At 41.6% G+C, this 23,881-nt stretch overlaps 1 protein-coding gene across 4 annotated transcripts in view; it reads right to left on the reverse strand.

Moving 5' to 3' along the window:
- The window catches only part of EPB41L4A (erythrocyte membrane protein band 4.1 like 4A), a 267,439-nt gene that overhangs the window by 14,660 nt on the left and 228,898 nt on the right, over positions 1 to 23,881 (reverse strand). Inside the window, exons 16-18 of one of the 4 annotated variants that reach the window (XM_043920175.1) lie at positions 20,084 to 20,131; positions 18,963 to 19,040; positions 6,124 to 6,243 (exon numbers count right to left, since the gene is read on the reverse strand). In XM_043920175.1, the coding sequence (XP_043776110.1) occupies positions 6,124 to 6,243; positions 18,963 to 19,040; positions 20,084 to 20,131 (246 nt within the window). The remainder of the gene's footprint in view (positions 1 to 6,123; positions 6,244 to 18,962; positions 19,041 to 20,083; positions 20,132 to 23,881) is intronic. The other 3 variants (XM_043920176.1, XM_043920177.1, XM_043920178.1) reach the window with 3 other exon arrangements.

Below are 23,881 nucleotides of genomic sequence, written 5' to 3' on the forward strand. Positions count from 1 at the left end.
ATGCCAAAGTTCATCCACACTATTTCTCACACTATGAACCCGTTAGCTCTCCTTCCAAAATGTGTATTCATCCACTTCACTTCTACCACCACCATCTTTTCTGAGTTAAAACCACCTCACACCTGGACCACTGAAAAATTCTTTAATTGCTCTTCCTGCTTCCTTTCCTTTCTCAATCTGCTTTTAACTCAGCAGCCAGAGCAACTTCTGAAAGAATTACTCTTCAAATAGATATTTTTTGTTAACTGTACTTTGGCTATATCAGCTATATAGTCAAATAATCAAGTTCAATTAGAAAGTAATACCACCAACATTTTATGGTTTGTTTTAAAAACTAAATTCCAGAAAGGTACATATCATACTATTAATGGGATTCTCTCATACAATTTCATTGTTCTGAGATAACCCTCTCTCTGGTCTGGTATTTTTATCATGTGAGATTTAAAAGAAAGTTTAAACCCCAAATATTAATAATTATATGACCCATAAGTATTCTAAACACTCAATTTAAGTTACAGATGGTCAGATTAGATTTAAAAAAATTTTAAGACAAATTACTGCAATCTACAAGAGATCAAGAGATGGGCTTTAATCATAAAGATACACTCAGTCATAAAATAAAAGTCACTTCAGTCATGTCCAACTCTTTGTGACCCTATGGATTATAGCCCACCAGGCTTCTCTGTCTATGGGATTCCCCAGGCAAGAATACTGGAGCAGGTTGCTATTTCCTCCTCCAGGGGATCTTCCCGACCCAGGGATTGAACCTGTGTCTCTTATGTCTCCTGCACTGGCAGGTGGGTTCTTTACCACTAGCGCCATCTGGAAAGCAGTAGCTCAGCTGCTAAAGACTCTGCCTATGTTATACACTGCATATAGGCCCAGAGTTCTGAGATGGTGGAATGAACCAACTGGACACTTAAAGAGACTCTCTCCAAGTGGGTCAGAGAGACTGACTGCTCCTGAGTGGACTTGCTTCCAATGGCTCTGCTCAGACTCAGGATGACCCCACAGTCCCAAGGCTATTCTCCACACAAAACTGTGTATGGGAGGCCTCCTCCCATAATAAAACAGGTGTCAACAAATTTGCCTCAGGTAAGGGGGGATAGGATTTCACAGCAGATGGAACTGGGTAAGGTAATAAATCGGGTAACTAAGTTTGTACAAGAAAGGGTGCCATTCCCCCTTGGGGAACAGATTCATGAGTTTACACTTGGTGACCAAGTATGGGTCAAAGATTGGAAACATGATTTGCTAGCCCTTTGGTGAAAGGGCCCTTATGTTATTCTAACTACCCCTACTGCAGTTAAAGTTGCAGGTATTGTCCCTTGATCCATCACACCAGAGCGAAGAAGGCATACCACGCTGACCCAGAGGACGCCGAGTGGACCACCCAGAAGGACCCCACCGACCCACGGTAAACCAAGATCATTCTGAGGAGGAAGAAGAAAACGAGGTCCCAGACGAGCCCTCTACAGGATGGAGCTGGGTAAACGACTCCTGCTGCCTCACCAATGCAATTCTGAACTTGGGTATGTGGGGCTATGCCCCTGTCAGTAATAGACAGACTCCCCTGGTGGGTATCGTCACTCTGTTATGGGGACTTTAACAACAGAAAGGAACTTTCCTCTCTATCACCAACCATAACCTTTCTTTGCCCTCTGGTGTTAGAAGAAGCCATCAATGGGCCAGGGACATAGGGTTACATTTAACATGAACACCAGCCTTACAGAGATAACAAAGGCTTATACCTCATATATGAGAATTAAAGAGGAAAAGGGCTCCCTTACAAAAGGGGGACAGGCCTCCCGGTGCAATACTACCAGGTCTGGGATGAATATTTCTGGATGACTCCTGAGAAAGGACAGTTGATTGCCCCTGCTACTATTTGCTGGGAACAAAAAGAACAGAAAGTTGGATTTGGAGACCATCCCCTAGACCCAAAAGAATTGTTATTTGTCCCCTGAACAAAGTAAACAAATCTTGGAAGTTACCTATCACCCCAATCAGTCTGCTCAGTGGCCCGGTTCCGACTGGAAATATAATCCTGGAATCCGCTGGGTAGCCCCCAATGGGACCCAGTGGCTCTGTGGGCTTAACTTATGGCCATGGTTACCAGTTGGCTGGGTGCGGCGTTGCACATTAGGATTTGCTTTCGCCCATGGCAGAATTAAGCGTAGCCTACACCAGCCTCCAGTAAACCTGCCTTATCTGCACGCAAGATGGACACAATCCGTGTTCCAATGGTATGACTATCTTGCTGCCTTGTTTATACCCTCTGCAGGGACAACGGATATCATGGTTAAGGTAGAGGCCTTAATTAATTTCATTAAACAGGCCCTCTTAGACAGTACTAAAGCCATTCAAGCTTTGAACGAAGAACAGATTCAGATGAGGAAGGCAGTAATTCAAAATAGGATGGCATTAGACATACTCACAGCAGCCCAAGGAGGGACTTTGGCGAATGGTGTGTACACCCCTGACCTGTCTGAAGATGTATCTGCTGCCTTGGAGGATACGCAAAATCAAGTGAAAGCCATGTCTAATGAACTGTTGTTATAGTAATCTTGATCATACTGCTTTGTGGGCCCTGCTTCCTACAATGCCTTGTGAATTTTGTAACCCAGAGGTTGATAGCATTCTCTCATGTGGGTGGCAGGAGGGCTAAGGTACAATATATCTCAATAAATGATGCTCGTTAGGGAAACTAAGAGCATCAGGAGGGGGGAATGAAGAAGGAATTCATAGGGCCTGGACTCCATCTCAGGCCTGTCTGTGCTGATCGTGCGCGGCCACCTCTCCAGTGGACTCTGAAGTCTGTGCTTAGCGCCTGTAGGAATGACAATGGAAGGATAAGACCCCCCTCTGGGCAGGGGAATCTTGAAGAAGAGAAATCTAATCACCCCTGCCCGGACAGTATCTATCGAAATGTAATCACAGGCTTATCGGTTATTAACTGGTTGGAATGTAACCGCGGGCTTATTGATTATTAACTGTTTGAACACATAACACGTGTATGATGGGGTTATTGTGATTGTATTTACCCTTCCTTTGTAAGCCTCAAGGGATTTGGGCTGGTGGGTTTGGACACGTACACATGGGGTATAAAAGATTTTCACAAATGCTGGTCAGGGCCCTTGGCTAAGAGGAGACTCTGCCTTGGGCCCGCCAGTGTAATAAACTGCCCTCCACTAAAAAAAAAAAAAAAAGACTCTGCCTGCAATGTGGGGTACCTGGGTTCAACCCCTGGGTCAGGAGGATCCCCTGGAGTAGAGAACGGTTACTGACTCCAGTATTCTTACTGGGAGAGTTCCATGGACAGAGGTTACAGTCCATAGGGTCACAAAGAGTCGGACACAACTGAGTGACTTTCAATTTCACATACCATGTAAAAAGTGAGGATGAAAAAAGTATAATGGCTATATAAGTACATACATACATATACACACAAAAGTTTGTGGGTAAAATGGACATAGAGAAAGGAATATTACCAGAATAAAGGACATGTCATAATGATAAAAAGGCCAATTTATTAGGTAGACCAAAAATAAACTTTTTTTCCCCCAACAAATATGTGTGTACCTAATGCCAGAACTTCAAAATAACCTGAAACAAGAACTGACAGAACTAAAGGGTAAAACAGAAAAATCCACAATTATTGGAAATTTTACCATCTCTCTCAACGACTGATTGAAAAGTAGACAAAGAAATCAGTAAAGTCACAGAGCATCCAAACAATACTCTCAGTTAGCTAGATTTACCTGACATTTGTAGACTACACCCAACAACTGAGAATGACTCTTTTCAAGTCCATCAGATCATTCATCATTAAAGACTATATGCTACCTCTTAAGATAGATCTCAATAAATTTGAAATGATTGAAATCTTACAGATTTTAACCAAAATACAATTAAATTAGAAATTAATAGTAATTTGATATGTAGAAAATCTCCAAATACTTGGAAATTAAATAACACACTACACTAAAAACAAACAAGGTCAAAGAAATCACGGATGTCAGTGTCACCATAAGAAGATGAAAAAAAAGAGCAAATAAAAGACAAAATACATAAAAGAAAGTAATAAAGAGTAGAAATCAATGAAAAGGTTAACAGACAAAGAAAATCAACAAAACCCAGAGTTAGTTCTTTGAAAAACTAGAAAACAAAATTAAGCAGAAAATTAAAAGAAGAAACAATTTATCCACATCAGGAATGAAAGAGGTAATATCACAACAGATGTTCAAAGGACACTAAAAGAATTATTATAAACAAATTTTGTATTAAAAGACAACTTAGATCAAAGGAACAAATTCTGTTAAAAACACATACTACCAAAACCTACACATAACAAGCGGACACAATCTTAACAGCCCAGTATCTGTTAAAGAATTTCAGTTTGTAATTTAAGACTTACCACAAAAGAAAATTCATGGAAGGGTTGGTTTCCTGGGTAAATTATGTCAAATATTTATGGAAAGAATACTGTTAATTTTATACTCTCAGAAAATAGAGAAAACAAGGAAACGTTCCTAAACTATTTTAAATGACCAGCATAGCCCTGTTTAAAAAAAAAAAAAAACTGACACAAATATTATAAGAAAATTATAATTCAGAATCTCTCATGAACATGTAGAAAAAATCTTAACAAAATAATATTAAATAGAAACCAGCAATATATGGAAAGGATAATAGGTTTATTGGGCGTTTATCCCAGGAATGCAAGGATGTATCACTCAAAGCTCAGTCAGTGTAATTCCTTCACTGAGAAAATAAAGAAAACCCGAGACACTATCTCTCCTCCCACACGTAGGCAACACGAGACATCTAACTACCCAGAATCATAAAGGGACACAGGTAGTTAGTCCCAGCTCACTTTTCATTTTAAAAATGTGTGCTCTGGGCCTTCCCTGGGATGGCTCGGCTGTAAACCATGTCTGCTGCCCAAGCAGGAGACACGAGTTCGATCCTGGCCCAGGAAGGTCCCGCACGCTGTGCAGCAACCAGGCCTGTGCCCACAACTCCCGAGCCTGTGCTCCAGAGCGCAGGGGCCACGAGCACGAAGCCAACACGCCCTGCAGGCCACGCTCCACAAGAAGAGACGCTACTGCGATGAGAAGCCAGCTGACTGCAACTGGAGTGGGGCCCCCACTCGCCGCAGCCAGACGCCTGCACAACACAGACCCAGTACAGCCAAATAAACGACAAATTTTAGAAGTATGCATTTTTTAAAAAGGCATGCTTGGGGGCCACTCACTCTCACCTTCTAAAATGGGTCACATTCTCTCTATGGGATATGGGATATGCCCATCTCCTGGGGCCTCTCACCTTCTGGGGTGGCCCATACTCAGTCTATGAAGTGTGTATCCATAGACAGAATAAATAAAGCTGCTTTCCCTCTTAGTTCTTGGAGCACAGTCCCCTTGCCTGCCCACTTATGTCTCTCATAAGTGCCCTATATTAATAAATCTACTTCTTGCCCATCAAAAAAAGAAAGAGATGCTTCAGAGCAAGAGGTGGGAGTGGGGAGTCTAAATCTGGATGATGCAAATATTTAAGTGTAAACATGATCAGTTCAAAAGAAAATTGACCTGGGGACTGGCAACCTCATCATCATGGGATAATTGTGCTCACACTTGGCATTGCCTAGCTACAAAAGGAGCAGGCCGATCTCAAGACTGGGACGTAATGACTCACTCACTGACAACTGCTCACAAATGGTAATTTGATGGGAAGTTAGTCACAGCTAGTTCAACCTGGACCCAGGCTTCAGAGGAGAGAAGCAGCAGGTATTTCACCAACAGTCTGGCTACAGAACAAAGGAGACTTCCTACTTACTCAGCTGAATATACACTTTTGTTTAAAACCAAAATAAAACATGATTTTGATAGCCTTGTGTTTATGACATTTTGCTTTGGCTGTGCTCCAACTTCTACCCCTTCAGATGCAGTTGATGAGTGTCACAATAAACAAAGTAAATATGACAAACAAATAGTAGGATAATCATCATAAAGCTGAATCACTTTAGAAGACCTCAAAAGGGACAGCCCAATGTGCCCCGGAATCCGCATGCTACTGAAAGTTCTGAGTTTGTGAATTAAGGCATAAAGAGGGAGCACATACGAGCGAGATCTGTGTCTGGATCGTCTGTTGTTGGGGTCCGCCTGGTTTTTCTCCTTTTGTCTCCTTAACACAGCTTCCCACTGTGGTGCCGAATCAACCATATCATTCTCCTGCCTTATTCTGAAAAGAAACAACATTCACCTAAAGTTAACACCCACACGTGTTACCTTTATCAGTTCATCCTAAATGTGCTGTCAAAAAGTATCAAAGTTATCACAAAGGTCAAAGGTGTCAAAGGTATCAAAAAGTTATTAAATAAGCTATTTAGAAGTTATTAAGAAATGAAATGCAGATGACACCACCCTTATGGCAGAAAGTGAAGAAGAACTAAAGAGCCTCTTGGTGAAAGTGAAAGAGGAGAGTGAAAAATTTGGCTTAAAGCTCAACTTTCAGAAAACTAAGATCATGGCATCCGGTCCCATCGCGTCACAGCAAATAGATGGGGAAACAGTGGAAACAGTGGCTGGCTTTATTTTGGGGGGGCTCCAAAATCACTGCAGATGGTGACTGCAGCCATGAAATTAAAAGATGCTTACTTCTCGGAAGGAAAGTTATGACCAACCTAGACAGCATATTAAAAAGCAGAGACAATACTTTGCCAACAAAGGTCTGTCTAGTCAAGACTATGGCTTTTCCAGTGGTCATGTATGGATGTGAGAGTTGGACTATGAAGAGGGTTGAGTGCCAAAGAATTGATGCTTTTGAACTGTGGAGTTGGAGAAGACTCTTGAGAGCCCCCTGGACTGCAAGGAGATCCAACCAGTCCATCCTAAAGGAGATCAGTCCTGGGTGTTCAGTGGAAGGACTGATGTTGAAGCTGAAACTCCAATACTTTGGCCACCTCATGCGAAGAGCTGACTCATTGGAAAAGACCCTGATGCTGGGAAAGATTGAGGGGAGAAGGGGACAACAGAGGATGAGATGGTTGGATAGCATCACTGACTCAGTGGACGTGAGTTTGGGTAAACTCCAGGAGTTGGTGATGGACAGGGAGGCCTGGCGGTTCATGGGGTCACAAAGAGTCGGACACGACTGAGCGACTGAACTGAACTGAAGAAATGAAAGGCTATTTAAGAATAAGTAATTTTATTATAATTACTCAAAGCTGAGAATGTGTTAAATATTAATATACCCATAAGTAGATAAGTGGGTAGTGTTTATATTTTTGATATATTAATATTTATATACAAATATGTAAATGTATATTGGTTATTTTCAGGCTTCATCCCATTTAAATTCTTTTAGTCAAGAGACATGTGTCAAACAAATACTCATTTAAAACATATTTAGGTTTTGACTAAAGAAACAGTACTGTCTGCTAAACAATCTTAACTCATGAAACAAAATCATTTTATAAAAACATCTAAGTAAAACAGCAATGAATAGTTCTCCTTTGCAATGTTCTTCAAAATTTCATTAAGTACCAGGTACAGTTCCCTATTTTTAAGATCGAAAGCTAGAAACTCAAACAGTTAGATACGGTGGCATAAGGCCTTGGCAGCGGGGCAGGCAGAGAACATTCTGGTTACGCCGCTCGCGTGTCTGAGAGAGAATGAGGGCTGAGCGCTCAGGGTGGCCGGGGTCCTGGCAGGGAGTACAGAATGAGGGGCAGCCAAGCTGTGGGGAGAGGGGCCTGGGGGCACAGGCACTTGTCATGTGAGATCAGGGGATGACATTATCAACCCTGTCAGTTTTTAAAAGATAATCTACAAATCTGGATATTTTTTAAATGAACTCTTTAATTTTTTAAGTAATGGCAACCAATTATGAGTGTGAAGATACTGAATGGACCTAGAAAAAAACATCATGGACCACACTAAGTCTGCAGATACATCAAATCTTTCTAAAAACAAAGGTGAGGAGTTACAGGGGAGAGAGGGAAACAAGTATTAAATTAAAGCAAGTGCTCAGTTAATGTGTAAATAATGTCTAGAATGCACTGATGCTGTGAAGCCATGAACATTTCTTGCAAAAATCAAACAACTGTTATCTGAATCTTTAACTCTGAATTTATGTTAAGTTCTTGAGGAAGCCACTCCAGGGTGTTTCTTACACTGCTGCTCCCAGGACATGGGAGAGCAGATGGCATCACACGGTAATCATCCCAGTACTGGGACTGCATGGGCATAACTGTTTCAAAACAGAAATGAAAAGAATAGACAGGTCTGGAGTCATTTCTTTCACTGAACAGATGTCTTTTGGTTGCCCTGTTACAGCACGGTGGGATGGATATCTGTATTTCTTATAATGCAGATCAGGAGACAGTGACAAATATTCATCCCACTTAAACAGAGACAAAGGAAAGCAAACTGGAGCCTTAAAAAAAAAAAAAAAAGAAACAAAGTAGCTTAAAAGGAAAAAGCTATTTACATCTCTCTGTATTAAAGAGGAATTGTGTTAAGAAAAAAATTATCTGTAACACACTTCAAGTCTTTGAACTGTATATATTTCCTCACTAAAGCTTTCATTTCTATTTGAATATTAACAGGATACAGTCATGGTATTTTTCACAAATTCAAGAACATAGTTCCCTCTCTCATGATATATGCAAAGGAAATTAAAATTGAACATATATGGTTATTAATCTGAATATTAGAAATAGCTAAAGAAAAATATGAGAAGATATACAAATATGAGAAATAGCTAAAGAAAAATATGAGAAGATATACGAATATGAGAAATAGCTAAAGAAAAATATGAGAAAATATACAATTCAAAGTCATATGATTATTAATAATTCTTTGAAACAAACACTGTTATTTTTTATATTTTGACTACATATACAAACACACATGCATATGTATTTCCGTAGCCAAAACCTCTACCTGCGAGGCATTCCGTGTACCCTGTGATGGCCAGTGACCAACCAGGCCTGCTGGGGGAGAAGTGTCCTGCACAGCCCAGGACTGAGGAGTCCACAGTTAGGAAGAGATGGTCAGTGGGAAGGAGTCAGGCTGGCAAGGAGATATCTCCCTTCTCACAGGAACCCACACCTATTGCCCAGGGATAGACATAAAACCAGGTCCATGCAATTCCCAAGCCTGGACTCTTTTAGATGCAGCTTCCATTCTGAACTAAATCACTGCATGGTTCATGGACAGGACTAAATTTCACTAATTTTATTTTTAATCAGTTAAGTCAGAACCTTTAAATATTTTTGAGGGGTCAGGTGTACCAGCAAGGGTGAAACCTGACTGAGGCAAACATACTTTTGCCAGAGGAACATTCCCGAGACAATTCAAAGGAAGCACAAGGAGCATATGCTCATTCTTCTGTTGTGGACTTTAGCTAGTTACCTTCACGCTGAGGCTTTTCTCTGATAACAAAAATGAAAACTCCTCCTTCCAGTACTTTAATAGTAATAAGAACTATATCAGAAAGAATTTCAGACCGTGGCCTGTACCTTTAACTTCTATTTTCCTAACCAAAAAGTCGAAAGTGAGGCAATGAAACCCTGTCAGGTAATACCCTTGGGACCCACATGTTCCAGAGACAGATGCCCTCTACCGGGGATGCAGCTTCATAAATATTCTAACAAGGAGCATTAAAAATGTAAGGCCCATTGGACAGTGACAACAGAAGCACGTTTTCCTGAGTAATGGGCGGTGTGGCTGCCTTAGTCCGTAATGAAGTTTGAAATTACACCCTTACAAAAGGCCTCTGGTTAATGGTACCTCATTACAAGAGTGAAAGTGTCATTTCTTCCATCACTGACCTGCTCCAGAAAATATAGATGTTACTTGGAAAGAAAAAATCTTACCCCTAAAGGCAAGAATACTGTAATACTAAGTCCTTAGGAAGCAGAAGTTAACTGGTTTTGTTTATGCATAAGTAACTAAAGAAATCTTTACATGTACAACACATATCCTATAATGGTTCTGTCTTGTGAGTCTCATTTCTCCTGAGTCGTGGGCCACACAAAGTATTGGGTTTTGCAGATTTCCTGATAGATTTTAATTTTAATGTAGGAATTTTGACTTCAGACTCTACTACAAAGCCACAGTCATCAAGACAGTATGGTACTGGCACAAAGACAGAAATATAGATCAATGGAACAGAATAGAAAGCCCAGAGATAAATCCACGAACCTATGGACACCTTATCTTTGACAAAGGAGGCAAGGATATACAATGGAAAAAAGACAACCTCTTTAACAAGTGGTGCTGGGAAAACTGGTCAACCACTTGTAAAAGAATGAAACTAGAACACTTTCTAACACCATACACAAAAATAAACTCAAAATGGATTAAAGATCTAAATGGAAGACCAGAAACTATAAAACTCCTAGAGGAGAACATAGGCAAAACACTCTCCGACATAAATCACAGCAAGATCCTCTATGACCCACCTCCCAGAATATTGGAAATAAAAGCAAAACTAAACAAATGGGACCTAATGAAACTTAAAAGCTTTTGCACTACAAAGGAAACTATAAGTAAGGTGAAAAGACAGCCCTCAGATTGGGAGAAAAGAATAGCAAATGAAGAAACAGACAAAGGATTAATCTCAAAAATATACAAGCAACTCCTGAAGCTCAATTCCAGAAAAATAAATGACCCAATCAAAAAATGGGCCAAAGAACTAAACAGACATTTCTCCAAAGAAGACATACAGATGGCTAACAAACACACGAAAAGATGGTCAACATCACTCATTATTAGAGAAATGCAAATCAAAACCACAATGAGGTACCATTACAGGCCAGTCAGGATGGCTGCTATCCAAAAGTCTACAAGCAATAAATGCTGGAGAGGGTGTGGAGAAAAGGGAACCCTCTTACACTGTTGGTGGGAATGCAAACTAGTACAGCCGCTATGGAAAACAGTGTGGAGATTCCTTAAAAAACTGGAAATAGAACTGCCATATGACCCAGCAATCCCACTTCTGGGCATACACACTGAGGAAACCAGATCTGAAAGAGACACGTGCACCCCAATGTTCATCGCAGCACTGTTTATAATAGCCAGGACATGGAAGCAACCTAGATGCCCATCAGCAGATGAATGGATAAGGAAGCTGTGGTACATATACACCATGGAATATTACTCAGCCATTAAAAAGAATTCATTTGAACCAGTCCTAATGAGATGGATGAAGCTGGAGCCCCTTATACAGAGTGAAGTAAGCCAGAAAGATAAAGAACATTACAGCATACTAACACATATATATGGAATTTAGAAAGATGGTAACGATAACCCTATATGCAAAACAGAAAAAGAGACACAGAAATACAGAACAGACTTTTGAACTCTGTGGGAGAATGTGAGGGTGGGATATTTCAAAAGAACAGCATGTATACTATCTATGGTGAAACAGATCACCAGCCCAGGTGGGATGCATGAGACAAGTGCTCGGGCCTGGTACACTGGGAAGACCCAGAGGAATCGGGTGGAGAGGGAGGTGGGAGGGGGGATCGGGATGGGGAATACGTGTAAATCCATGGCTGATTCATATCAATGTATGACAAAACCCACTGAAATGTTGTGAAGTAATTAACCTCTAACTAATGAAAAAAATAAAAAAAAAAAATAAAGAATGTAGGAATTTAAATTATGAAGAATAAAAACACTGTAAGCATTATATTGGTACAGGGCCTTTTGAAAAGTCAAAATGTTTTATATTTTGACTTTTTACAGGCATGAAAGTGTTAAGGGGGGAAAGAGTCCGTTGCAATTTTTACTGGGAATATGTTCATTTTCAAATGTTATATTTAAAGTTGAACCTCAAAAATGCTAAACATTTCTTTCCTGTATCCACTAAGGCAATAACTCTACATATCATATTTTGTCTATTTCCTCAGTACAACTAAGAAGACTTAACAGCTAGACTAAGAAGCCTAACCATAAGAAGGCTTTTTTTTTTTTTTAATTCTCCATCATTTTATGTTTTTTTGGCTACGCCACATAGCATGTGGGATCTTAGTTCCACAACAGGGATGGAACCCACAGCTCCTGCAGTGGAGTACAGAGTCTCAACCACTGGACCACCGAGGAAGTCTCGGCTTTTGTGTTTTAGTTAATGTATAAGGAAGAGAGTTGCTCTAGATCAGAGCATTTTCCAGTAATATTTCAGAATAAGGGAGTTCTGATATATTTCCTTCATATCTCACCAAACTTCAACACCCTACTTTTCCAGGCTATCCATGCAATTTAGATTTTAACTGCATTTGACACTTAATTAAAGTTTGTAAAAGATTGTGGAGATGAAATGCCATACAATCATTTGATAACAATAATGAAAATAATGACTATTCTTAGTCTCTTCTTTCCATCTTCCCAATTATAGTTCTGCTTCTTCTGCAAAATTCTTCACATTACCAAATGAATTCTTATACAAATCTTCGTGGATTTTACTTTGTCCTCTACCTTCACCAGGGCAGTTTCATTCCTAACAGTACATTCCTTTATACCAGTTCTTAATTCATTTCTTCTTCACTGAGATAAAAAACCATGTTTAATACAAAACCTGAGCAATCTTACAGAGCAAATGTAAAATGACGCTTTCAATGATAAGGAGCAATGCCGGTTGCTCCTGAGTTCAGCCTAGTTCCAGCTCTGTTGTTATCTGACTCAGAGACCCCTGGGAAAAACGTTGAACCTTCTTTGGTAAGTCTGTTTCTTCATCTACTGAATTACTGTGATGACCGTTTCCAGATTTAAAACTCCATGTCTTACACTTTGTGCTGCATTTACAAGGCAGCCGGACTCTGAAACAAACCTCTACTCTTCAGATACAGCACGACTCTCCAGACAATTGCTTCCCATGGCCACTCCATCGCTAATGGCAACTCTCCAGTTCCCAACTGATTGTGGACTTGTGTTTCTCAACAGTAGCTCTCATTTTGGGATCACCTGCTATAAACCAATCTTTTTTTTTTTCAGTAGTTTTTCTTCCCCAGGGAAATTTATATCTGTTCCAGGCATCTGTCAACATACTCCCTGAAGACCAGCAAGCAAAAAATTCATTTGCTTTTCCCATCTTCCCCCATCATCAATAACCTAATCTTATTTGCTCTTAAAGGTGCTTCAGTCTCTTCCACTTATACCTTATGCTCTCCCTCCTAAAACGGGCTGCCTCTGCACAATTTCCTCCCCCCACCGCTCCCTTGGTTTTCATAAGCATTCAACCTGCCTCGAGTTCAGTCCTCCGAGAACATTTCTCTGTTGCTGTAGCTTTGTGCTTCCACAGTCGTCTCTACCAATTTGGATTATGCTCTGGGATCCCTAAATTATCCGTATCAAATGTTTAAATCTTAATGCAGCTTAACAAAGTGGAATCTGAACCCAGTGCCACGTGTGACGCCATGGACATCATTTCCATTGGCTCTGTACAAACCGCCCACTCCAGACCACCATTTGTACCTGGTTTGCAGCCCAGACACTTCCATCAGGGACAAGAACCAGGCGGGAAGCATGCTCGCAAGGAAACAGTTATCTGTTTTCAAGCCATGTGGAATAAACACCCTTGGGTTTCAGTTTGCCAACATCCAGAACATACTCTCCCCTTGAGGCACAGGGACAGTAATGTTTTGTTTTGTTTTATGACTCTAACAACAACAAAACCCTACCAAGGCCATGATCTAGATTCGCCTGCCTCAGCTGTATCGTCCCTGTTAGCTGCAGGGCCACAGAGGATGGTTTCTTACTTTTCTCAGAAAAATAATACAAAAGACTTTGTGGAACACATTTAAAATACTTCAAACCATCTTAATCCATTATTCAGATACAGATTCTAAGAGACACCTAAAAAGCAGGAGGAAACTCTAACAACATTTGTGGCAGGATAAACTCACATGTTAGAAACACTGGCTTCTCTATTGTTAAAGGGAGCTGCCCCCACTCTGTAGATACAGTGGGGACTTCAGGTAACGCTGAGCAGCACTGAACATTCTCATCAATCGGATGCAGGGCTCTTTCTGCTTCTCAGAGAACATCCATTATCTCAGATCTTCACAAACCTCATGAGGTAGGCAGGGCAGGTATGATCCCATTTAGCATGTAAGAAAATTAAAACTCAGAGGGTGAAGGAACCAGCTTCTAGGCATGGAGCTCTTCATAGCAGGGACAGATTCATAATGCACGGCCCCTCATTCTTTGTTCTGTGCTCTATTTCACCCACACGCATGTACACATGTGCACACATATTACCTCATGTACATAATTCATGTGATTATGATGCAAACGGCTCAGAATGAAATTTGGGAAAAGTCCAAATGGTCCCCTGTTGCCAATTTATTCTAGTCCTGTTCTTACCCCCAGCTTCTCTCATTTTTCTTACTCTTTTAATTCTCACCAGGCTCCAGAGTTGCTTCCATTTTATGCTTATGCAAAAAACACCAGACTGGTTCTCTGCCTCACTGCCCCCTAACTCCTCCAAATCTCCCACTTCAAATCCTAAAAGCCTAGCAACACATCAAAGCTAATGACTGAGTAATCCACAGATCCCAGTGAATGCCTAAAGGAGAGCTGATTTTCATCAACAGCACAAAGGATATTTTGCAGACCAGTTCCTTTGAATGTGAAGGATATTTTATTAAGCTCAAGGTATTTTCAGGGAAAGCTGGCTTATGAAAGGCTTCACTGTGATAGATCTACTTCTTAGGTCCTCCTTCAGCATACTCTGTGGCAAGTCCCAAGCACAGCCCAGGGGTTCAAATCCATAAAGAGGAGCCAACTGACCCTTCTGATTTTAAATGTAAGATTCAAAATTCTAACTAGTAAAAACTAATGCAATCTAATACTCACAAAGATCATTAATTTAATGCTTCTCTGTACTTGGTAGATTTCTAATTTGATTAATTTAATTGAACCAGTTTTTTCACAAATCAGTATAGAAAAGTAAGTAATCTCAAAAGAAATTTGCAGCCTTTTAGATTTCAACCCTACCAGTGAACTAAAATATCAACTCCATTTCCCAATATCAATCTATCTTTCACTATTTAGATCATAATGACCACTTTATAACTTTTTGGAGATCAGATACCCTCTTAAGAATCTGATTAAATCTACAGACTCATCACCAGAAAACTGTATGCTTGGAAACGGAGAATTTTATATAAAATTTCTTGAGATTATGATACCCCTAAAACCTACCCATCAATCAAAGGATTAAAAAAAGGCTGGTCTGAAAATACAGATGTGTAAAGTTAGGGAAGATGGGGAAACGGAGGACAAAGTTAAAAGAAAAGTGGAAAAGGCTAGAAAGAGGGTGTAGGAGAGGTCGGGACAGCCGAAGAAGAGGCAGCGAAGCCAACATTAGATACCCAGCCCTGCCCGCCACAGCGCTAGCACCTCACAGCTCAGTCAGTCTTTGCAGTGACTGGAGAAAGCAGATCAGGTGGTGCGCACGCCATTTTACGGGTGAGAAAGCGAAGTTTACACTGATTAAATGAGTTGCCCAAGGTCAAACAGCAGGACAAGGCAGAACCAAAACCCGGACCCATCCCTTAGGGTTTTGTTTTTGCTTTTTGTTTTGACATTTTCTCACCGGTTCCTAAACAGAGACAGATGTCAGAGAGGACAGGAAAGAAAGAGTGAGAAAGAAGCTAAGAAAAGAAAAGAGTAGGGGAGAACTGGGTGAGGGAAAATAATGAGATAGTGTAAAAAAGGGAGACAAGAGAAGGGAGATGATGACAAAAGTGTACGTAGAGACACTGAGAGGAAAATAAGGACTCTGTCATCTTAGATGTTGTAACAAGAAACTGCTCCAACTTCCAGCTAATTATACAGAGAGGAAGAAACTACTTTCTCAAACCTCAAAACCTAGAAAACTGAAGGTACCCATGCAGATTATGAAAACAGTAAAGAGACAACTAAAGTGAAAGAGGATTAAGAAATACATAAACAATTTCCCAAACAAAGGAGGCTTAAGTCTCTGCTGTTGGAAATTTCTGTGGAATGAAACCCTGCAGTTATTGTACAGTCCTCACCCATCTGGCCTCACTAGCTCTAGGCCCAAAACTAACAGAGGAGGTTGCTTATCTACAGTCATATTTTCCTAAAATTGAGTCTAAACAACATCCTTGTTTCTAATGCTAGGCTTCCAGAGTCAGTGTGGATTGTGGTTTTTCCCATGTTTGTTCAAAGCACAACCCCTGCTTTGATAAAGCTGATTTGTGACACTGTCATGTCCGCTCGCGCTTCTCTTCACACAAAACGAGAGACGCTGAGACTGCTACCCGTGGGACAGCAAAGCAGCCTGAGCCCAGCGGGCAGACGCTGAAAACACAGTGTGCACACAGCACTGTCTTCAACCTAAAATGAGAGACCCTCCTTACGTTAAACAGCAAACAAGCAACAACAACAACAACCCAGCAAGAAGCAGTGGCAGAGGAAATGACATCCTGAAGACCACACACAGTCTCCAGAAAGTCTCTCTGGAGAGTCTCTCCAGAGCTCCACTGGACACATCATGGGCTTCAAAACAGTGCTTGAATAGCTAATGTGCACAGTCTTTGTCCTCCTGCCCCAGGCTACAGTTACCATGGGGAGACAAGAAAATGGGGTGTCGGGTGCAGGCTCTGATTTCCAAAATGAGAAAGCATCCGGAGCTGAATTTAGAGACCTTGCTGGCAGGAAGCAGAAAATCAGTATGTTCAAGACCCACTTTGCCCCATTCTAGGGTTACCAGAGTCCTTTAATAAAAGCACAAAGGACGCGGGTGAGAGCTTGGCTGGGTCACCCTGCCGATGAAAATAAGGAAAGGCAACTGAGGTTGAAGAGATTCATTTTCTCCTCCCGAAGTTGAAAGTTAGACATCATTAGACAACCCTTCATATATTCAGACCCACGCATCCCAAGGCAGAAGGAGTGGGTTCTGGCGAGATGGTAAAGGCTGACAATGGGATGGAGTGGGCAGTGGCGGCACTGCGTCATGGGTGCGTGGCCCCCGACGGCGTCATCTGCGACACCACCTCACACGCTGTGCCTCCACCAGGACGCTCAGGCGTGGGGGTCAGCGCTGCAAGATGAGCTGCTTCCCTCACCCACTCTGCTAAGCCTCTCAGAGCCAGACTCCAGACCTCACCTTCTACAGGCACAGCCACCCTGTGGAGCCCTTGGGCAGGGTCTCTGCAGGTAAAAGAAATGATTCTTGCAAGTCTTTGTGTCAGTGTGCATTGAAAGCAGTTTCTCATTAAGAGCCTTATAAAGTACTTTAGCATTTAAACGTTCAGAACCACCATCGTTCTAAAATGTACCATTTATACAGTACAAAAAAAGGCAATTTGAAAAACTGTTGATGAATCTGGGGTAGAGGCAGAAAACACCTATTAGGAATATTGAAGCCAGTGCCCCTAGATCAGTAATGAGCTATTTAGGAATTTGCTGGCAACCTTTAAATAGTGTTCCATTTTAACAGCAAATGTCACGTTAGCACTTTTGGCTCAAAAAGACACTGTTTTTAAATAGGCTGGCTCTGAGAAGTTGAGGACCAGGTCCTGGTCCATAGGGTCACAAAGAGAAGGGCTAAAGTGACTTAGCATGCATGAACTCAGAACACACCAAGCAAAACAGAAATATATTTGTTAAGGCACTGGCTTGATAAAGGTCCACGGAAATGGGGAGGTGTTTTTCCGTTTGTTTCGTGTTGTCTGTGCAGAAATACTGGATTTTAGAGTAGGAAGAGGGTACCTGAGGGAGAGCTACCGTCCACACTTGGGTTTTTATAGGTGAAGAAACTGGGATCATTTCCTTGAGAAAAGTGTCCTAACACACTGCGAGCTCACCTCTATCAAGAAGGCTCGACACAGAAAGTTTTCCTAAGAAAGTGGTCTACTCTCACAAGGCTGTCTGGGCTGTTATCACATAGGTGCGGTAGCTAGACAGGGAGGCCAGTTCAATGCATGCCACGCACAGGGCTCTGAGCACGAAACAAGGACCCTGGAGATCATCTCCTGCAACGTCCTCAGCAAGAGACAACCCAGAAAAAGCAGCCACGCCAGAGTCGACATCAGATGAGAACGGGTTTCCCAGTGGTGGCACCGCTGACATTTCGGGGGCCAGATGTTTCTTTGTGGAGTGCTGTCTTGTGCACTGTAGGATGTCCAGCAGCATCCCTAGTCAGTAGCAATCCCCCAGTTGTGACAGCCCAAAGTATCCCAAAACATTGCCAGATGTCCTCAGGGAAGAGAGCAAAAACAAAACTGTCCCCAGCTGAGAACCACTAGACTAGAAACTGTGTAACCAATAACTATATCCCTCAGTTCCCCAACCTGCGCTTCTTTCATCACGGATTACTTGTTTTCAAATAAATATTTCAGAATTAGGAAGAACTGATTAAATCAATGCATTGTCATCACTAATATTGATTACATGTCAAATCATGTTACTAACAAGCTCTTAAGACTAAGTCCTAAAAATATGAATTAATTGCATTTACCCACCTAATTATGTGTGCCTGGCACAAGTATAAACACATTTGCATTTACATATACATAAGACTAAAACTATGCAACTATCAGTGTCTTGGTTTTTGGTTGGGCAAAGGATAATGATGTCATGTTAAAAGACACTTCAGGGAGAAATGTTTCTACAAATGATAAAATTTCTTACCACTCTTAGGCAAATTCACTACATGTTGTACCTAAATATAGATCATTGCTTTTTTTTTTTAAATTAACAAGAAGGGGCATCACTGTCAAACTGTTTAATCATCTTATTACAAAGAAACTCAGTTCAAAGAGCTGAGGTTTCCTAAAATAGTACTTCAGAATCATTCCAGATTTCTTCTTATTTACAGCTGAGAAAAATCAGGTGTAAAAATTCATAGGACACAGCTTCTACAATCAGTGGCAGCCTCTGATTTCAGAGTTCCTGTTAACTATCATATTCTAACATTACCTGTTTCTCTTTTTCCGGTGCTCTCTATTAGAATTTTCTGATTCACTACCACTGCTTGTGTTACAGCGTGAGCGTGACCTGAAAAGAAAATAAGAGAAAAAAAAAACCATATTTATGACAAATGAAAAATTTCAGAAAGGTTCATGTAGGTTCTTTAATTTTGCAATAAAATTACCAACTCAAACATAAGTAGTTGTCATAGCCCTCTCACAGTCAGCTTCTCAATTCAGCTAGGCATCTGAATGTCTATAGAAATGTGGAAGCAGACTAAAGTAAATGTCACCATGCTCCTAGAAAAGACCACAGAATCAAGTATTTTCAACAGAACTCTGATGTGGAAAAGCCCCTGGGGTGGTCTAAATATGGACTCAAAGTCCTGTCAAACCCCTACCCCCACGAAGAGAGGGAGAGTTTATTTCCACTCCCCTTGAATTTGTGCTGGGCCTACGACTGATTTTTCCAATAGAAGGAGATGGAAGGGATACTGCTTCTGCTTCTTCCCAGCCACCTAGGTTAACCAGGTGCAGAGATCATGGAGAGAGAGAGGTCCCAGGCTGAGAGCCATTCTGCCAAGGACCAGTTAAACTAGCTAACAAACTGCTGTTCAATCAACAGACTCATATAAGATATATATGGTTGTTGTTATATTCAACCACCCAGTTCTGGATGGTTTTACTGTAACAAGAGATAAGCAAGGCACTTCCCTGACAGCCCCGTGGTTAAGACTCCACACTTCCACTGCAGGGGGCATGGGTTCAATCCCTGGTCAGAGAACTAAGATCCCAAATGCCACTGTGTGGTGTGACCAAAAAGAAAAACAGAAAGAAAACGAACAGAAAAGAAAAAAAGAGAGAGAGATTATGGAGATAGCTCCTCTAAGACAAAAAGGAGCAGGAAAAAAAAAGAGAGAGAGAGAAACTCCTAAAGATGTTAAGGAATGGAAGACTGATAACCAGTTGTAGCCAAAATCGTTATTTCAAAGTTTAAAAATGTACAATATCCTTAAAGCAGTCACTAATAAAACCAAACATTTCCCACACTCTTGCCTCAGGTCTGAGCTGTGCTGATCTGCTAAGCCCTTTCCCTCTCCCTTGACCCTCCTTCCATTTTGGCTTTTTTACCTCCTCCTCTGTTTTAGATCTGAATCTTCACCACTGTTGTGGGCTTTCCTATGGGGGAAGAAAAAAAAAGAATTCATTCAGGAGAATGAATTTTCAACTGGCTAAGGAAAGCATACTAGAATGAGTTTTACTTCAGTTAATGCACGCTACACAGTCATCCATTCAGGTCAGTCACCAAACACGTGAGTCACACAGACATGCCAGCTCTACAGCAGATCCCAGAAATGACACCAACTGGCCTCAAGAAGCCAACAGGCTAGCAGGGGCTACAAACAGTCCATAAGTAATTATGCACCATTATCTGTGTGCATAATTATCCATTAAGTAATTAAGAGATGCAATAGTAATTATCTGTTAAGTTCCACTCATCCAATAACAGAGTTCAATTGTAGTGCCCAGATCTGCAATTGAAACAGAGTACTAACCTGATTAGGCCCACCAAACCTAACCTGCCTCATTTGCTTTTAGTTGATTTTAAACTAACCACTCCCTACCTTCCTTATGGATAACACCTCCAATGTATGGGTCACTACAGTAATGGTTGCTTAGATTGTTTTTCAGGAACGTGGAGTTAGTTCTTGCCCAGTTCAAACTGGTTGAAACCACTGACCATTCAACTGGCCCTGTGTGAGTGGCAGATGGATGATCTTTTGATTCTAGAGGGCCAAAACCTCTACCCTCAGAACATACTAACTCTGCCATCTTCTGAACAGTTGCCATGAAGAACCATGAAGCTCGACCACTCTTGCAGAAACACCGATTACCTCCCTCTTCTTACCTCCAATCACCTCTCCCCACGCCTCACACACCCTGCCTCTTTATCCCATAAATATACCTAAGTCTGATCTTCAGGGAGACAAGTTTTGGATTTGTTCGCCCATCAACTTGCTTGGCTATCTTTTGAATAAACGATTTCTCTGCTGCAAACCTTGGCGTCTCAATGTCTGGCTTGCTGCAAGTTAGGCAAACAAACCCAATTCTGTAACACGATCCACCAAGCCAAGTTCTGCCATAATCTGAGGTCAGCTCTCACCTGAATGCCCTTTCCAGCATCCCAGCCTCCATGTACCTTGTCATCTCCCTAACGACCCCTTTAACTCAGCAACCCCATCAGGGTTACACTTTGGACTTTATTATCTGTAACCACCTGCAAAAACCTTGTTCTTTAACCTCAATCTCCCCTCCCTGAATAACAATTCCTATTTACCTTCAAACAGCTTCAGTGGGGCATCCCGGTTAAATGTGTGAGTTCTGTAGTCCTAAAGGTGAATCCCGTCCCATCTGTTGATAAGTAGTGTGATTTAAACACAAGACTTCTCTACTGAGCCTCAGTTTGAATAGTACTTTCAACACAGGCTTGTTATGAGGATAAAATGAATTAATATATTTAAAATGCACACAGTAGGACCTGGCCCACTCTAAGCACTCAATAAATGTTGGCTATTACCATTGTTGCTTGTCCAATGACTTCCATTCTACCTTTCTTTGACCTCAGTAGTACTGTCTGTCTATCAACCTTGCAACTTTCTGTCAGCTAACTTTTATTTCCTCCCTGACTCAGTTTGGATTTTCATCATCACAATAACATGCATGCCAGTACTTGAAACTTCCTCTGATTGTGTTTTTTGTTCAGTTCTTATGACAAAACTCCAAGGCTGGATGAATCCAACTCTCCAGGTTCTCTGGCCCAGCCCTCAAAAGCTGGCGAGCAGTGCTAGATGAGATTACATAAAAGGGCATCGTAGTTCAGTCGCTCAGTCGTGTCCGACTCTTTGCGACCCCATGAATCGCAGCATGCCAGGCCTCCCTATCCATCACCAACTCCCGGAGTTTACTCAAACTCATGTCAACTACACTACAAATCCATGTGCATAATCTCAGATCTACAACATGGCCCAGCAATCCAACCACCTTTCTCTGGTCTAAGAACTCTCAGTTTCTTCAAAGTGCCTTCAGACTCCTTTCACCTTGCAGCCCTCTGACTCACTGCACCACTGCTGCAGCAAATGACTTTGTGTTCTCCTTCCAAAGCAGAAAGGAGCCAGCCATTAGATGGGAACTCTTTCCTTTTCCTGTTACCGAAAATAAAACTCACCAACATCACCCTCTCTTTACGGAAGTGTCCTTACAAGTAAGGTCAGTCCACTCACCTGTGCTGTGCAGGTCCCACACCTTTTACCTACTCGGTGACTGTCATCAACCAGCTCTTGTCTCTCACATATGTTCAACTTGTCCTCAGAGCCAAGTTTCTTTACCTGCTTTTCACATCCTCAAGTCTCTCCTATGCAAACATACACACACCTACTTTGACTCCACATCTCCCACGACTTTCTGCCCAGTCTCTCTCCTCTCTGCAAAGCCAAACTTCTTGACAGAGGTCTCTTTCTTGCTTTTTGGTCTCCGTGTCCTTATCCTTTGTTATATGTGCCTTTACAGTCCAGTTGGGGCAGACATGACTCTTTTAATGCCACATTCACAACTTTCCTTCTCCTACTTTCCCAACATAATGATATCAAATAACATTATGTTGATAGAATTGTTCATTGTAAACACAATTACAATTACATAACTATTGCTCACAGATGACTGATCTAAACAGCGTTTTAGGAACACAGTTTCATTCTTGTATAGGTTTAAATTTTTCTTAGACATGATAATTGCCTAGATTTCTACTTAAGTTGCTTGCTTAGGTTTCCTCGTACTTCTCACTAATACTTTATCCCATCTCTGAGAGAGCTGCACAATTCCTCCTGAGATGGATAAATACACAGATAATCTGCAAGTTCCATGTAAACTCTTTCTGGAGCACTCTGCGGTCCTGCTCACACTGGACAGTTTGCTTTCTAGCACTGCTGCATAGACGTCCCTTCACCATGAGCCACAGAATTTCTTTTGCACCTTTGATGAATCCCATAGTCTTAGGTCTCATGGCCTCTTGTCATGGCAGCTATATATATATACAGATACACACAAACACACATATATATACACTCATATATAAGTCACTTCAGTCATGTCTGACTCTTTGCAACACTATGTACTGTAGCCCGCCAGGCTCCTCTGTCCATGGGATTCTCCAGGCAAGAATACTGAAGTGGGTCACCACACCCTCCTCCAGGGGACCTTCCTGACCTAGGGATTGAACCCGTGTCTCTTACATCTCCTGCACTGACAGGTGAGTTCTTTACCACGAGCGCCACCTGGGAAGCCCATAAACACTATATATATATCAGTTCAGTTCAGTAGCTCAGTCGTGTCCAACTCTCTGTGACCCCATGGACTGCAGCACGCCAGGCCTCCCTATCCATCACCAACTCCTGGAGTTTACTCAAATTCATCTCCATTGGGTCAGTGATGCCATCCAACCATCTCATCCTCTGTCGTCTCCTTCTCCTCCCACCTTCGATCTTTCCCAGCATCAGGGTCTTTTCAAATGAGTCAGCTCTTCGTGTCAGGTGGCCAAAGTATCAGAGTTTCAGCTTCAACATCAGTCCTTCCAATGAACACCCAGGACTGATCTTCTTTAGGATGGACTGGTTGGATCTCCTTGCAGTCCAAGGGACTCTCAAGAGTCTTCTCCAACACCACAGTTCAAAAGCATCAATTCTTCGGTGCTCAGCTTTCTTCACAGTCCAGCTCTCACATCCATACATGACCACTGGAAAAACCATAGCCTTGACTAGATGGACCTTTGTTGGCAAAGTAATGTCTCTGCTTTTCAATATGCTCTCTAGGTTGGTCATAACTTTCCTTCCAAGGAGTAAGCGTCTTCTAATTTCATGGCTGCAGTCACCATTC

Source organism: Cervus elaphus, chromosome 12 (assembly GCF_910594005.1).
Source record: "Cervus elaphus chromosome 12, mCerEla1.1, whole genome shotgun sequence".
Classification (NCBI taxonomy): Eukaryota; Metazoa; Chordata; class Mammalia; order Artiodactyla; family Cervidae; genus Cervus; species Cervus elaphus.